Source organism: Alosa alosa, chromosome 16, assembly GCF_017589495.1.
Source record: "Alosa alosa isolate M-15738 ecotype Scorff River chromosome 16, AALO_Geno_1.1, whole genome shotgun sequence".
NCBI lineage: Eukaryota > Metazoa > Chordata > Actinopteri > Clupeiformes > Clupeidae > Alosa > Alosa alosa.
The window spans coordinates 31,823,959-31,837,972 of NC_063204.1; the positions used below are offsets into that span (position 1 = coordinate 31,823,959).

Below are 14,014 nucleotides of genomic sequence, written 5' to 3' on the forward strand. Positions count from 1 at the left end.
TCAAATGACACAATTTGTTTGAACATTGGGTCCATTTATCCACTTTTGAAATATGTATAATATTACCATGTGAAATATGTTGTTTCTGTATGGTTGCACACCATATTTATGATGTAAAAAGAGTGTCATTCTCCATCAAATTCAATCAGATCAGCTACAAACAATAAAATATAGACCTAAATTTAGATTTTAACAACAGTTCTATTTGCGTATGCACAACTTTTTTTTTCCATGGTAAGGATGACCTTTGCATGGAATTGCATGGAATTGTGAAGTTGTTGGTTCCAAGAGTTTGGTTCCAAAACGCTATATCTCCGTTTTTGAAAACATTAAAAAGTCAGCCTATTTAATTGTGTAGTTCAGGTAATATCAATAAAATTGCAGTTGTGTTGTTTTGATTGAGTAAAGATACTTGGAAAACAAAATGTAAAAAAATATTTATGAAAATTCATTAAAATGGTGTATATAGCGTTTTGGAACCAAACTCTTCATATATATATTGGGCCAATATTTACATATATTTCAAAATATATTGTGAAAATATATTTAAAATATATTTTTGTTGTGTATGGGTACAAACATCAGAATGTATGTAAATATATGTGAATAAACTATATGTGGATAAATGTATGTTATTGCATTCTGAATGTTTAATTATAGGTACATTGTTGTCAAAAAAATGCTTTCATCGCCTGAATGTAACTCTACACCTTCTTCCTCATTTTGTGAATTGGGATCTTCTAGCACAGTGACCAAACAAATTGTGCCTGTTTGTAAAATATCTTCAAAATGTACCCTTGGCCTCTCTGAAAACAGAAGGATGCCCTGTGGTTAAAAATAATTCTCTCTCTCTCTAACAAACATTGTTTTATGGACCAAACTGGACACAACACTAACCGTTTTGAAATTAGGTAAATGTTTAATCAAAGAATTATATTGAATTATACATGAATTATATTATTGTCTGTATAAGTCTGCAACTGCCTTTTGACCCCAACTCTCCCTAAACACTGTCTGTCATTTTATCCAGCTAAACTGATGTCATGTTCTTCTGCTCTGTCTCTTCAGCTGGAGTGTCCAGAGTACGCCCTCAATACTCTGAGTGTGACCATTCGTAAATTCAGAATGCTGTTGGATTGTTCTTCGTTTATTCAAAGTGCCAGAGTAGGCTATGCTTGGAGTGGTCATGGTATATTTTTGAGGTCCACATCCACTAAACGTTGACCTACCTGGGCACAATGTACTCTCACTGGCACACTGTACTCACATGAAGTCAAAATGACAAATGTGAAAGAGATGAGAGATGCAAAGAACCAGGCACGTGCAGAGAAGGGGGGCTACAGGGGCTCTAGCACCTGCCCTTTTGCCCCTTTGATGTCCAAGTGCCCTTTTGACAAGACCCGTTTTTTACTTTTTAAAATGTGTAGTACTTCCGCTAGTTACAACGTGAATATTCGCTAAAATGTCTCATTAATAGTTTGTGAAATTAGAAATTTACAAAAATAAACATTTTCTGTTTTAATTGAAATGCCTTGCGGCCACCAATCCGTGACGTCATACATTCAGTGAACTCTCAGAAGGTGCACGCAGGCACAGTGCTGCAGGAGACGTTCGGGAGCACTTGGCAGTTAGCCTATCTGAACATGTAATAGTATTCAGCTAAGAGACAGAGAATAACATGGTTAAAGTTGTTTCATGTTTAATGAAGTAGGCTATCAAACCCGTTTTAACCATGTCATGGTCCATCCATTTCAATAACCTGGCAGCTTCGAAAATCTAAGGTTGAACGTTCATAACATATTCTGTTTAGGTTACTATGTTATAGTAGCTTAGGTTAGTAGACCTAGTTCATAAAACAGAGTAGGCAAACCTTTTCTAAATCGTCATAAGCCGACGACATAGGCTACTGTAGTTTAACTAACCCAACTCCACACGTCGTTCTCTGTTTACAGTAGGCTACACGCGTCATTTCACTCAGTGGCCACGCACAGCACGTGAATCTGTGATAAACATTAAAATTATAGCCTGACAAAGCCAGACAATAACATATTTGCTGCTGCTGCTAGGATGCGTCTAGATTTATAGGCTATTAAAATTAGCTTTGAATTTAAATCAATAAGATGTAGCCTTATAGCCTATGATCTCTGTGTAGACAATAGCCTAATGAAAACTGAAAAGACCTATCTGTCTGTGCCCTGGCTACAGTAGGCCTACAGTACATGCACTCCTATTGAATTTTCAGAACCAAGGAGAGAAATGAGAAAAATGTGTTACTGCTCTGTCTGCTATTTACACCCATTCTTCTTGATACATAATGAATAAATATGAAAATGTATGATATGTTTATCAGTACATTAGACTACTTTGCAAATTGCTAAACCATATAATAGCCTGTCCCACCATCATCATTGAAATAGCATAATGCTAGAATTTAAATGATGGAAAATGTTTTATTTTTATATAATTTGCATGTAGCCTATGTATTCTCTATTGGGTTGTAATCCAATTTAAGTTTTAAATAAAGTTAACACGTTTTCTGAAAATTTTGTTCCATGTGCCCTTTTTTAAAATTCGAGCCCCTGCCCCTTCAAAGGTCTCTGCACGCCCCTGCAAAGAACAGACAGACATACAGACAAATATCCCTTGCTTTATAGATAGACTACTGCAGTGCGTTAATCAAAATTGACATGCATAACATTAACAGCTGTGTTGAAATTAGGTTTATGTTTAATTCAAGAGTTTTGATGACCGTGAAGATGATAAAACCCACGTAGCAGATTGTTGAATGATTAATGTATGTAATTTGCTGATAAGTCTGCCTTACTGCCTAACTCTCCCAAAACACCCTCAACTCTCCCAAAACACCCTCTGTCATTTTATCCACCAGCTGCTGTCAGTCAAAACAATGTCATAGGTGACACTGCATTCATTGGGCTCTATCTTGGTGATTTAAAACGCATGGTCACTAGCGAAAAACTTAAAGGGACACCAGGCAAGCCTGATGCTTTTTCTCTACGAAACTCCCCCTCGCTCGGTCTGAAGCTCTTTTCCTTTTCTTTGCGTCTTCCGTCAAGGGTTTTCGCTGCTTCTTCACCGGCTCTGCCATTATACACACGTTTGCAACAATCTCTAGTGTTTCGTTAGCCTGCCTCTGTGCTGTATTGATCCTGCTTCGGTCAGTGGGTAGGATACACCGAATTTGCAAGTGGGATATTCTTCCTACAGGCAGTAGGGGCGGGCGAGAGAGCCTTCATTCGCCCCGTAATGAGTCATTTAACCATATACCGACTTACGAAGATGATTAATTAACACGAAAACGTTGCCTGGTGTCCCTTTAAATACATTTAGGGGTGTGTCCAGTCCACATTCGCTTGGCGCAAAAAGGAGGTTCTTTTGTTTCTTAGGCATGTTTTGGGTGTAACATCCGACATCTGTCATTCCCTTTAACAGCAAGCAGCACTTCAAACGGCACTTTGGTATTTTGATAGTCAGCGGCATATTGAATGAATCTGCTTGCACCTGAGACCATATGGAAGAGGTATTCTACTAAACCATGCTTAACTAAAACCTGTTTGTGACTAGCAGAGTATAGGCTACACACGTTTGCACTCATCTATTATTTGAACTCATAGGCAAAGTGAAACTAATTTCACCATGATGTCATAGTCAAGGACAAAACAGTTATACACAGTTAATTACTTTCACTATTGACTGACAAGGGTTACCATCGAAAACATGTGAAAACACCTGAAAAAAGCAACACATACCCCAATAATGTTCGAATGACTGAATAAAAAACCTAAGAACATTTATCAGCTGTGCTTCATATGCGCCTTTCACTATACAGTAGACCAGGTTTTTCTTGGTCAGTGGCGTAATGCGATTAATGCGATGGTGTAAGAAAGCGATTTTTTAGATCACGGGCCAGACCACACCTTATGTCGTTAATTGCCACACCCCTGAGTGCATTGTTTAATAAAAGTGAAGCGCATGCTGAAAAATTTGAGTGTAAGATAGGAAAAAGCTTTGCGGTGGGATAACAAAAAAACTTTGCACCGGGTTTCTGATCGTCAAAACAGGGCCCATTCGCCTTATTCACCCGGCGGCCATTACGAGGCATAGGGTACACTTGCCATTACTCCTCAGTCCAGCAGATGGTGGTGGTAATGCACTCCGTTTGCAAACTGCAAAAAAAAGCTCACCGAAAAAGAAGGGTTCATTGGCCTGTTCTTCTTCAGTGAGTTTTTTTTTTTAGCAGTTTGCAAACGGAATGCTTTACCACCACCATCTGCTGGACTGAGGTGTAATGGCAAGTGTACCCTTTAGCCCCGTAATGGCTGCCGAGTGAATAAGGCGAATTGTGTCCTTAGTATACCTACCAAGTGTGAAGTTAGTCAGACGAACAGTTGCACAGGTGCAATGAACAGACAGACAAATGCGAAGAACAGTCAGAGAAACAGGCAGACGTACAGATAGAAGTTCCTTGAATTATAGATAGTTTATAAATAGATGAGTATGCTTATCTGTATCTGGTGCCATCCCTGCTTGCCTGCAACTGGAGCTGACTGGCTCACTCGTGCTCTACTTCTATCTTTCCATTTATTCATTTGGCAGAAACTTTCACCCAAAGTGACTTTCATATGTCAATTCTATTAGAAGGGATTGCATTGTCCCTGGAGCAACTTGGGGTTAAAGCAACACCAAAGAGTTTTTTGTACCCTAAAATAATGTTTCCCAAATCGTTTCAGTGGTTCATCAACTCGTAACAGGGTGAACGGCACTTCTGCATTTGCTTCGCGACCCTCTATCGGCTATGACCGCACTATGCAAGTTTGCCAGATCGGGTAGCAGACCTGTAGTTCGATGGAATGAGACATAAGAAACTACAAATTTGACTTGCTTCTGATGTCACAATACATCATACTTTCATAAAATCATGCAATTATTCGACCTTGTCTGTGGACATTGTTATTTCCAAAGCCGTGCTGGATAAACAAATAGCTGGCATGCGACAGAGGAACAGTGCTTTGGTGTTGCTTTAAGTGCCTTGCTCAAAGGCACAATGGTGGAAGCTGGGAATTGAACCCACAACTTTTTAGGCTACCACTATGCTACCACATCCCTCTCTCTATGCCTTTATTAAATATGTTTTACACTTTTAAATGTTTGATGTTACATTTCACATTTTAAATATTTTGTTTTGCATGCATGTATGTCCGACAGAGGAACAGTGCTTTGGTGTTGCTTTAAGTGCCTTGCTCAAGGGCACAATGGTGGAAGCTGGGAATTGAACCCACAACTTTTTAGGCTACCACTATGCTACCACATCCCTCTCTCTATGCCTTTATTAAATATATTTTACACTTTTAAATGTTTGATGTTACATTTCACATTTTAAATATTTTGTTTTGCATGCATGTATGTCCTTCAGGAAATGCAAATCTAGTGATTTCAATATATATTCTTTTTTTCCAGATTGGCCTCTACACTAATTGGTTACAGTAAACTAGTGAGTGCACTGGTCATTCCAGACTAATATCTCTCCAAAGGTGCCCTTGCTCAAATGTTTTGTTGTTTCCCTGCTCTGCATACTGACTAAGCCTGTAAGAAGTAGTCTTGGTTAGCTAGGTTAGATAACACATTAGATGAGTCGGCCGATCTGAACTTGTTCTTCTGTGTATGTGTATGTCTATGTGCATGCAGTACTCAACTGTAAGATCTTTCCTGATGGCAAAGTTTTCAGGCTTGATGTCACAAAGGTGAAGATGGTGGGAAAAGTCCTCCTCAAAATGTTCAACCATGTCTAAGAAGCTAAGTGCAATGCGATGTATCCTGTCCCTGTCTACCCCTGGTTTTCTATACCCATTCCAAGAGGTTTGATCCAAGCCAGAGGAATCGTCTACAGAGAAGATATTTTGATCCCAGGCATGTCCGGCCACAAGATACTCCACAGCATAAAAATGTCCACATGAGCCCACCACCTTGGCTACATGGTGGCTAAGGTCCTGAAGCACCCTGAGGAAGGTGTACTCCTCCTGCTGAAGCAGTGCCCAGAGGGATGCCAGCTCTGCCTGGCTGTAAACCCATCCCTGTTCCCTCACATGCTGTCCCCATAGCTGAGGCAGTGACATGTTGACGTTAATCTCCAGCCCCAGAGAGTTCTTTATCTCAAGGGTGGCATAAAGGACCACGTCCAAGGGTGTGAGCTCTTCTTGAACCCCGGTGTTACCTGGTGTGTCTAGGTAGTCCAGGAAGCCAAAGGGCTCATAAGAAGAGAAGTTTTCCAGTTTAGATTTGAGCACCACTGGTATGCCACGCCAGTCAGCCACCATCACCTTTTTGCCATTCTCATAGTAGAGACAGCGCTTGTATTCAACATTACCACCAATACACAGGTCTTCACACAGGTCACCAGTTAGAACACCTTGCTGGTACTCCTCACACTGAAAGACACACAAAAAAACGTTCACAATCACAAATATGTTTATAAGTTGTCACCCTCGGCTCAGCACATTCACCAGGCAGAGGAGTACAGTATGTTTAGTGGCAGACTGCTGTCACTGTCCTACTCAACAGACATACTTGTCTGTAGGGCCAGAGCGGTAGAGGAAAGTGGTGACACTTCCATAGGACACCATGGAAAAAAATGGCGGTGCTTTGCCCTGCCATTTTCTGGGTTATGGAGACGAGAATAGTTCCAAAAACTGGCATTCATGGCAAAGAACTGTTCATTTCCATTGCTTGGCAGCATGTTCAACCAAAGACTTTCTAATGAGGAGACACAGCACTGAAAGAATCTCCCATAGAAATGTATGGGGTTAGTTCGTAATGCAAACATGGCAGTCGTCTACACATATTCCACCTCTTCTGCCGCCAAAAGTTGACATGTGAATACATCGTGCCAATCATGTGTTGAGATCTCCCAGCTGGAGCGAGGTTGGTGTGTAGTGATTTGTGAAGAATTGCACACGTGCAGTTCTACCCGAAATAGATGCCCGATAAGTGCCCAAAAAGCGTTGCAATATGGCCGTCGAGTGGAGGGACTTGCCTAAAAGGACTTTGGTTCAATCTTAAAGGTATACTATGCGGTTTCAGGTATTTTGGGCGACTCTGGAGCTCCCCCTAGAGTAGTGATAAATGTATGTTTTACTTTGCGGTTGTAAATAGGCTACTTCTCATGGCTTTTCCCCCCTGTACACAATGGACATGGCTTTGTTGTGGAGGCGAAAGGCTAACAGGCAAAAAGCTATATCTACTGACAATGTAATGTTTCACAATTCTCGCGATAATGCAATTCTTGACGTTTCATTGCTGGTGGTCTTGGTAGCAACCCGCTACAGCTATTCTCTATGGCTATACTAAGTGAACGATTCCCCTAGGCTTCGTAGAGGTTATATTAAGGTAAAAATCTTGCATAGTGTACCTTTAACTTGATGTAATGACACATGGGACATTAACTCATTGAGTGCCAAAAACGTAATATTACGTTTTTCCTTCCCATGCGTTGAGTGCCAAAAACGTAATTTTACAGTACATTTTTAGCTTGTTTTTTAAATTATGAAACTAGACACTCTAACACACCTTATATGTGATTTTGGGAACTCTGTGATGAATGGAAATGAAATATATGACGATCGAAAACTCATGAAAACGCACAATCTGGACATTTTATCATAACTCGGTTGCCGCTTTGGGTCGAATCAGTGACGCATGCACGTCAGGTCAAAACCAGGCCATTTTCGTGGGTCTATCACTAGGTGGCAGTCTCGCCAGGTCTCGCTGATCACTTCCCGGAAAGTTTACAGGCAACACTTCATATTTCATGAAAGACGTTATATCTCCATTTCTAGAAAGAAACTGCGATTTTGATGAAAACTAGCCACTGTTTAGCTTGGGATTTCTCAGGAACAGAGGCGTCTAGAAATACACGGTTTGCACCCACTGAGAGCTTAAAGTATCACCTTTTAAACGAGCCATTGTATGTGTTCATTAGCCTGGCGAGCCAGACCCACATTAAAATGTAGGGTCTGGGCACTCACTGTTCGCAGTGCTCAGTCCGAGGGGCGGGATAATCAGTTGCCTTTTAAATTCCCTCTGCACGCAATAGGACGCATGGTCTAGATTGCTGGCACTCTAGGACAAAGCTTCCGAAAACAGCTTGGCATTCAATGAGTTTAACTCTTACCAAATCATTTCATACAAGCAATCTTGTAAACAAAGGTTTTAAATGCAGTTGTTAACTTAAGTTCGAAGAAATATATGCCCATGTCGGATTAGCGATTGTATTTGTGTGCCCGTGTTTTAGGAACATTCAGTGGCCTCTTGGCCAGACAGACCTGCAGAGCAAATCCCAAATTTGCCAAAAGTTTGTATGGGTGTTCCCAGGCTAGACACATAACCCATCAGAGGGAGAATTCTCTGTAGAAATTCTGGTGAACAGACCAGATCATTGTACAGTTGAACTTCTTGAGTGTTTTTTTCTGTTTTCTTTATTATTATTGTTACAGTGCATGAAAATGCACTGTACTGTTCTTCCTAGGCAGCAACAACTTATTATTATTATTACAGTGCATGAAAATGCACTGTACTGTTCTTCCTAGGCAACAACTTCTTATTATTATTATTCCGCTTACCACTTTTTCCATTTAACAGTTTAACTTAGAAACTTCATTCAAACTTTGTAACATAGGTATTCAAACGGACCAAGCTGCTATGTCTTTTCAACTTTGAAACTTTTATACTTTTTAAACTATTAAAGAAAAACTTTTTAAAAATCCCCATAGACTTAACATTGCCGATTATGACATCATAATACGGCCATTAAGCAATTAGAATCCTATGGCAGGTGTTCAGGCCACCTGCAGCCTCAGGCTTTAACCCTTAAAGGTGTAGGTTTTTGAACGTTCTAAGTTCCGCAACAATTGAAGGTTCTAAAATTCTATGTTGAATTCAATGAACCCAGATATTCTTTAGAACGTTCATTTCTCCGTACTCCTTTAAGGGTTAAGCATACAATCTGGGTCAATTAAGACTACACATCCTATTTAACTGTTTCCTCTGCCCAAAACTGTTTCAAAATAAAAGTCCTCACTACAATAATCCAATGTTAAACAATTTAAAGGAGAATTCCGGTGTGATATTGACCTAAAGTGTATTGAAACATGATACCGAGTGTGAACGTATGTCTCATAGCCCATCTCGACTTGTCCCCTGCACTCCAAAAATCTGACGCTTAGTTAGCCGATGCTACCAACAGCTTTTTTCAGTAGTGGTGCTTTCGCATCGGGCTAGCCATGCAAATAAATCACTGTTTTACACCCATTTACGAGGCTCAATGCATCTCCACACTTCATTGGTAGACTTCCGAGGGCCCTGACATTTAAAACGAGACATTGAGAAAAAGCACTGGTAGTTTACTTACAAGACGATTTATACAGACAGTATCTTCAACGAAGTTTAACGTTTGCAGCCATCTTGAATTTAGTCACGATAAGTCGAAAGCAAAAAAGTAAGAATGAACAGGTATGATAAGGGATCAGATTCCAAAAATAATTCAGTGGAAATGCATGGATTCCAGTTTCTTCCAGTAGCAGCAACACATTCCAGCTAACAGCTGTTTTGTTGACTTTGTCAAGGCTTGGCCAGTTAATGGGTCTGTCTGTATTGACATAACATGTTTGTGTAAGAAGCTCCTTCTCTTTTCTTAAGCACTGCTGTAGTTGTACACTGATAACCAGTCGGATGCCAGTGCTCAGTCCTGTAACGTAATATTAAAATCTAGTTTGTGTCATAACAGTCTCTGTCCCACATCTCCCACAAAATAAAGGGAAGAGTCTAATCTGTGTCCATCTGTGTTTAACTGTCCCAATGGATTTTGGGTGTCTTCCCAGATTCTTTTTATACATATCCAAGCAGCTGCAGGTTCCACATCCTATCCAGCTTTCCAGCTATCGCGTCACAATGGTCAGCAGCTGTTTTCAGCTTCTGTCTGCACATGCAGTACGGCTGTTTTCTAGAGAGTGGTAACATTCATGTATGTTGTGACTTATTTGTACTAAGTATATGCAAATGCTGGGGATGACAGAATTTCAAGTCTTCTCCAGTGTTTCATTTTTCAGAACTTCAACACAGCACACACCTGACCTTGATCTATTACTACATTGTAAATATATTGTATATTTCAAACAAATCTAACAACAGCACTAATTTCATGTCGTCAATAATTCAAGAACACATGACAATGTAGCATTAGATCTGTAATGTGCTCTTGGGTAAATCAAACATGTCCCTGAAAATAAATGGAATCCTTGTATATCATAAATATATCAGTAATTCAGTATCCCAAAAACACATTAAACTAATATGTATCTTGTTCTGTATGAAAAAAAAAAAAATCTGACTAAACCTATATGACCGCCGCTTCGCTGCGCGGCGGTCATAATTAGTCCATCCTGGAAGTGGTCTACTATGATTGACTCATAACCCTTGCATCTATGTGTTTTATGTCTGTTTTAGCCTATAGATGTAAGAGAGTATTGGGTGATGCTGCTGTTAAATACTGTAAAGCAGAACTGCCTGGGCAATGGTCATTGTTGGTTTGTTGGAATGTTATAAACCAGAGACAACTTTCCACTCCATACATTTTTTTTTCAAAGAAAGGCAGATCCATCTTAGGGTACTGAATGAATGCCAAGTTAGAACAATTTCGAAAATATTTTAAACAGCACCAGATCACATTGACATACCAATGCAGAGGAAGGAAACAATGGTAATGCTGTTTGAGTGACCATAAAATGGACTACATGATGTTTATTCATGTTTAAGTGAGTGGAACAATGAAGGCATTCATCCTTCCACAAAGTTTGATCTGAGTGACAGTGTGTGAACAGTATTTCAAGCAATTATGCTAGCTGAGAACAATACTATGTTGTAGCAGCAGAGCCAAACTGAATATAAAATACATTTTGTATATAATATAGCAGAAAGTTATTGTCAATCTATGTCCCTTCCTCACAAAGGACATAAGGCGTTTCTCTGATTTAAACTATGGGCTTGCAGAGCACAACATATTAATTAGCATTAGCATGGATTACACTCTAAATGATATCTAGATGTTTCTGATTTTACCATTGCTCCTAATCCATAGAAATATGTAAAGCTGCTATAGTGGGAACTCATTTAGTTGTTTTGTGAAGGCCTTTAGGGCAGTGGCTCTCAACCGGTGTGCCACTGCCCAGGCATGCTTGTATGCAGTGGAATTTTGAGGAACTCAATGCACTTTTACACATGCTCATGAAATAGGCTATTTTTAAATGCATCAATGGCAGCTTCTTAATTAAATGTTTTAGGTAGTCATAAAGGGGTTGTTGTAAAGTAGTCTAATAGGCTGCAGATCTATTGCGCAACTCAGTCAACATAATGTGAGCATATGCCTATCGCTGTGGTCTCAGCTCATGAACATTCTGCATAGAGAAAATGTGGGCATAAGAATGAACACCCTGTTGCGGATAGCGCGGATAATAATGTGTGTAATACTTCATAAACAGCAACCATAAGTCGGAGTGCCTTGTTAGTTTGGTTTTACCTTTGGTTTGCCTAAACCCAGGGGTTCCCAACCTTTTTGCAGGTGACCCTATTTTGATGTCACATGTTGTGAGAGAGAGCACATCTCATCTCTGCTGTAACATCCAGTTGAGAGCAGTATTCTCCCCCAGATGTCCTAGCAAGCTAATTTGTTAGTTTGACTAACTCACCTGGTTGTTTTGCTCATTTGTTTGGAACGTTGATCAACATCGTTATTACATTATTACCCGTGATGATCTCATGCGGGATGTCTATGTTTATCTTTACATAGCTAGATTGTAGTGGAGGATCCAATTACTTACTTAACTTGGATATATATATATATATATATATATATATATATATATATCTATATATATATATGTGTGTGTGTGTGTAATGTACTGGTCAATTGTAAGAAACCCAGTATCTCAGCCGACCCCATTCATTCAACCCCACATGGGGACCCCAAGGTTGTGAAACGAGGCCGAAAAAAGGTTGAACATCTTCTGTAGTGTATCAGATAAGGTAGTATTGTTTACCAATCAGGCATTTTATTTCAGGGGTCATGTTAGAGGGGGGCCAGAGATTTCTCCCCCTGGAAAATTTGATTATCTATTAAATTATAATTATAAAATTATCTATTTTGTAAGTTAATGTAAAACACATAGGTTGTTGAAAGAACTGTAAACTCAAATTCAGCTCATTAAAGTGTAAGCTCATTAAAGCATGTTTAGACACACACATTTACACTTAGGCCTACTACACATGATTTTAAAAACAGTAGGCCTACCATTGCAGTTGTTATGATTTGATTGATATGTGACCTACACTGTAAAAAATACTGGATTATTTTCTCAACCCAAACGCTGGGTTGAGGCTGTCAGGTCATTTTGTGGGGTTGTTTTTACTCATGTTGGGTTATTTTCCTGTAACCCAGCTTGTTAGGTTGATAGTTTGGGACAGTGACCCTCCTCTCTCCCACCTGACGTGGAGTACACTACCCAGCACTGGGTGACTTTAACACAGCTGCATAGTTATTTGAGAGTTCGAAAAAACATAGTTATTCTTCCAACCGTCCAGTCCAGCAGCTGTCAACATGCAATGGAAATCAGGCGATTTCGTAAGGTATGTATCTTTAACTTTTTTTTATTTTTATCCCGACGGATTTTAAAAGTCCACCCAGAGACGTACCCTTCACGTACCCTGCCAATTTAGTTCAGCCTCAAGCAGGTTAACAATTGTGTCATTCATGCTAACTAACGTTAGCTAACATTAACTTACAATTACTGTTAATGTTAAATATACACAAAGACAGACTCATAAAAACATAGTTCTTTGTTCACTGGGTATGAACTGCTGACAGAAACAAAACAAACTTTTACAACGAACTAAAATGAGCATACCAAGCTGGTTAACATTAGCAGACGACCATATAGCTATCTAGAAGCTATGCTAATTAAATATGCTTCGTGGTGGCTGTAGCTTATGGTTGCAGCTAACGTTTGTCAGCTAATATTAGCCAACACAGTTGAAGTAATGTTAGTCTCTTCACAAGCCACATGTACGGTAATAATAATGGCAAACAACATCTTATTAATTAATTCAGGGTAGCTTCATATTATAGCCACGTAACTTAACGTTACTGGATGTTTTTGGTTGTAGCATTATCAGACAGTCATTTAGCTAACGTTACCCGGTAGCATCTATAAGTTATTATAACAACTCCATAGATGGTCATGGTTTCCGAGTGTGTTGCGCTAATATTTTGTCTCCTGGTGGATTTTTAATGTTTGTCAACATCATTCAATGACAATGGTTCATGAAAGTCTTGATATAAAGTTCTGTAAATAACAGTGATTAATGCACTCTTTTTTTTTCTTTGATTCACAGGGGTGACCCCCAAAACGGACGGTGGAATCTGCCTGCCTTCATAGAAGTATCACAAGCTATCTGTTCAAAAAATAAATGTCGAACTGTTTTATTTCATTGCAAGGCTATTGTTGCCCATTGGATGGATTTTATAACATTATATTGTAACATTAATGATTTGCAAACATTTGTTTTAATTATTATCAATTAATAGTGATTGGATTAAGGAGGAAAATAAGATACTTAGAATAACCCACAAATTAGGTCAGCATAACCCAGAAATGACAGTGAAAATAATATAAATGCTGGGTTGCATAAGATAGCCAACCCAACAATTATGTAGGTTTAACCTAACAGTTTTGTTACGATAACCCAATGTTTGGGTTAGACTATCAACCCAACTCATTGGGTTGACCGAACAACCCAATTTTTGGGGCTGATATAACTCTAATATAATATAACTGGGTTGAAATTGGGTTGTTTTTAACCCAATGTTTTTTACAATCTTACATTAAAAAAGGTGTTGAGGTCTGACTTTGTGGTGAGAGTAAGGTTAACACTAAATATTTGAATATTTTAC

At 39.2% G+C, this 14,014-nt stretch overlaps 1 protein-coding gene across 1 annotated transcript in view; it reads right to left on the reverse strand.

The window, feature by feature from the left end:
* Positions 1–14,014, reverse strand: part of dipk1c (divergent protein kinase domain 1C) — a 29,828-nt gene that overhangs the window by 8,766 nt on the left and 7,048 nt on the right. The window contains exon 2 of the mRNA XM_048266886.1: positions 5,712–6,443. Within this exon, the coding sequence (XP_048122843.1) occupies positions 5,712–6,443 (732 nt within the window). The remainder of the gene's footprint in view (positions 1–5,711; positions 6,444–14,014) is intronic.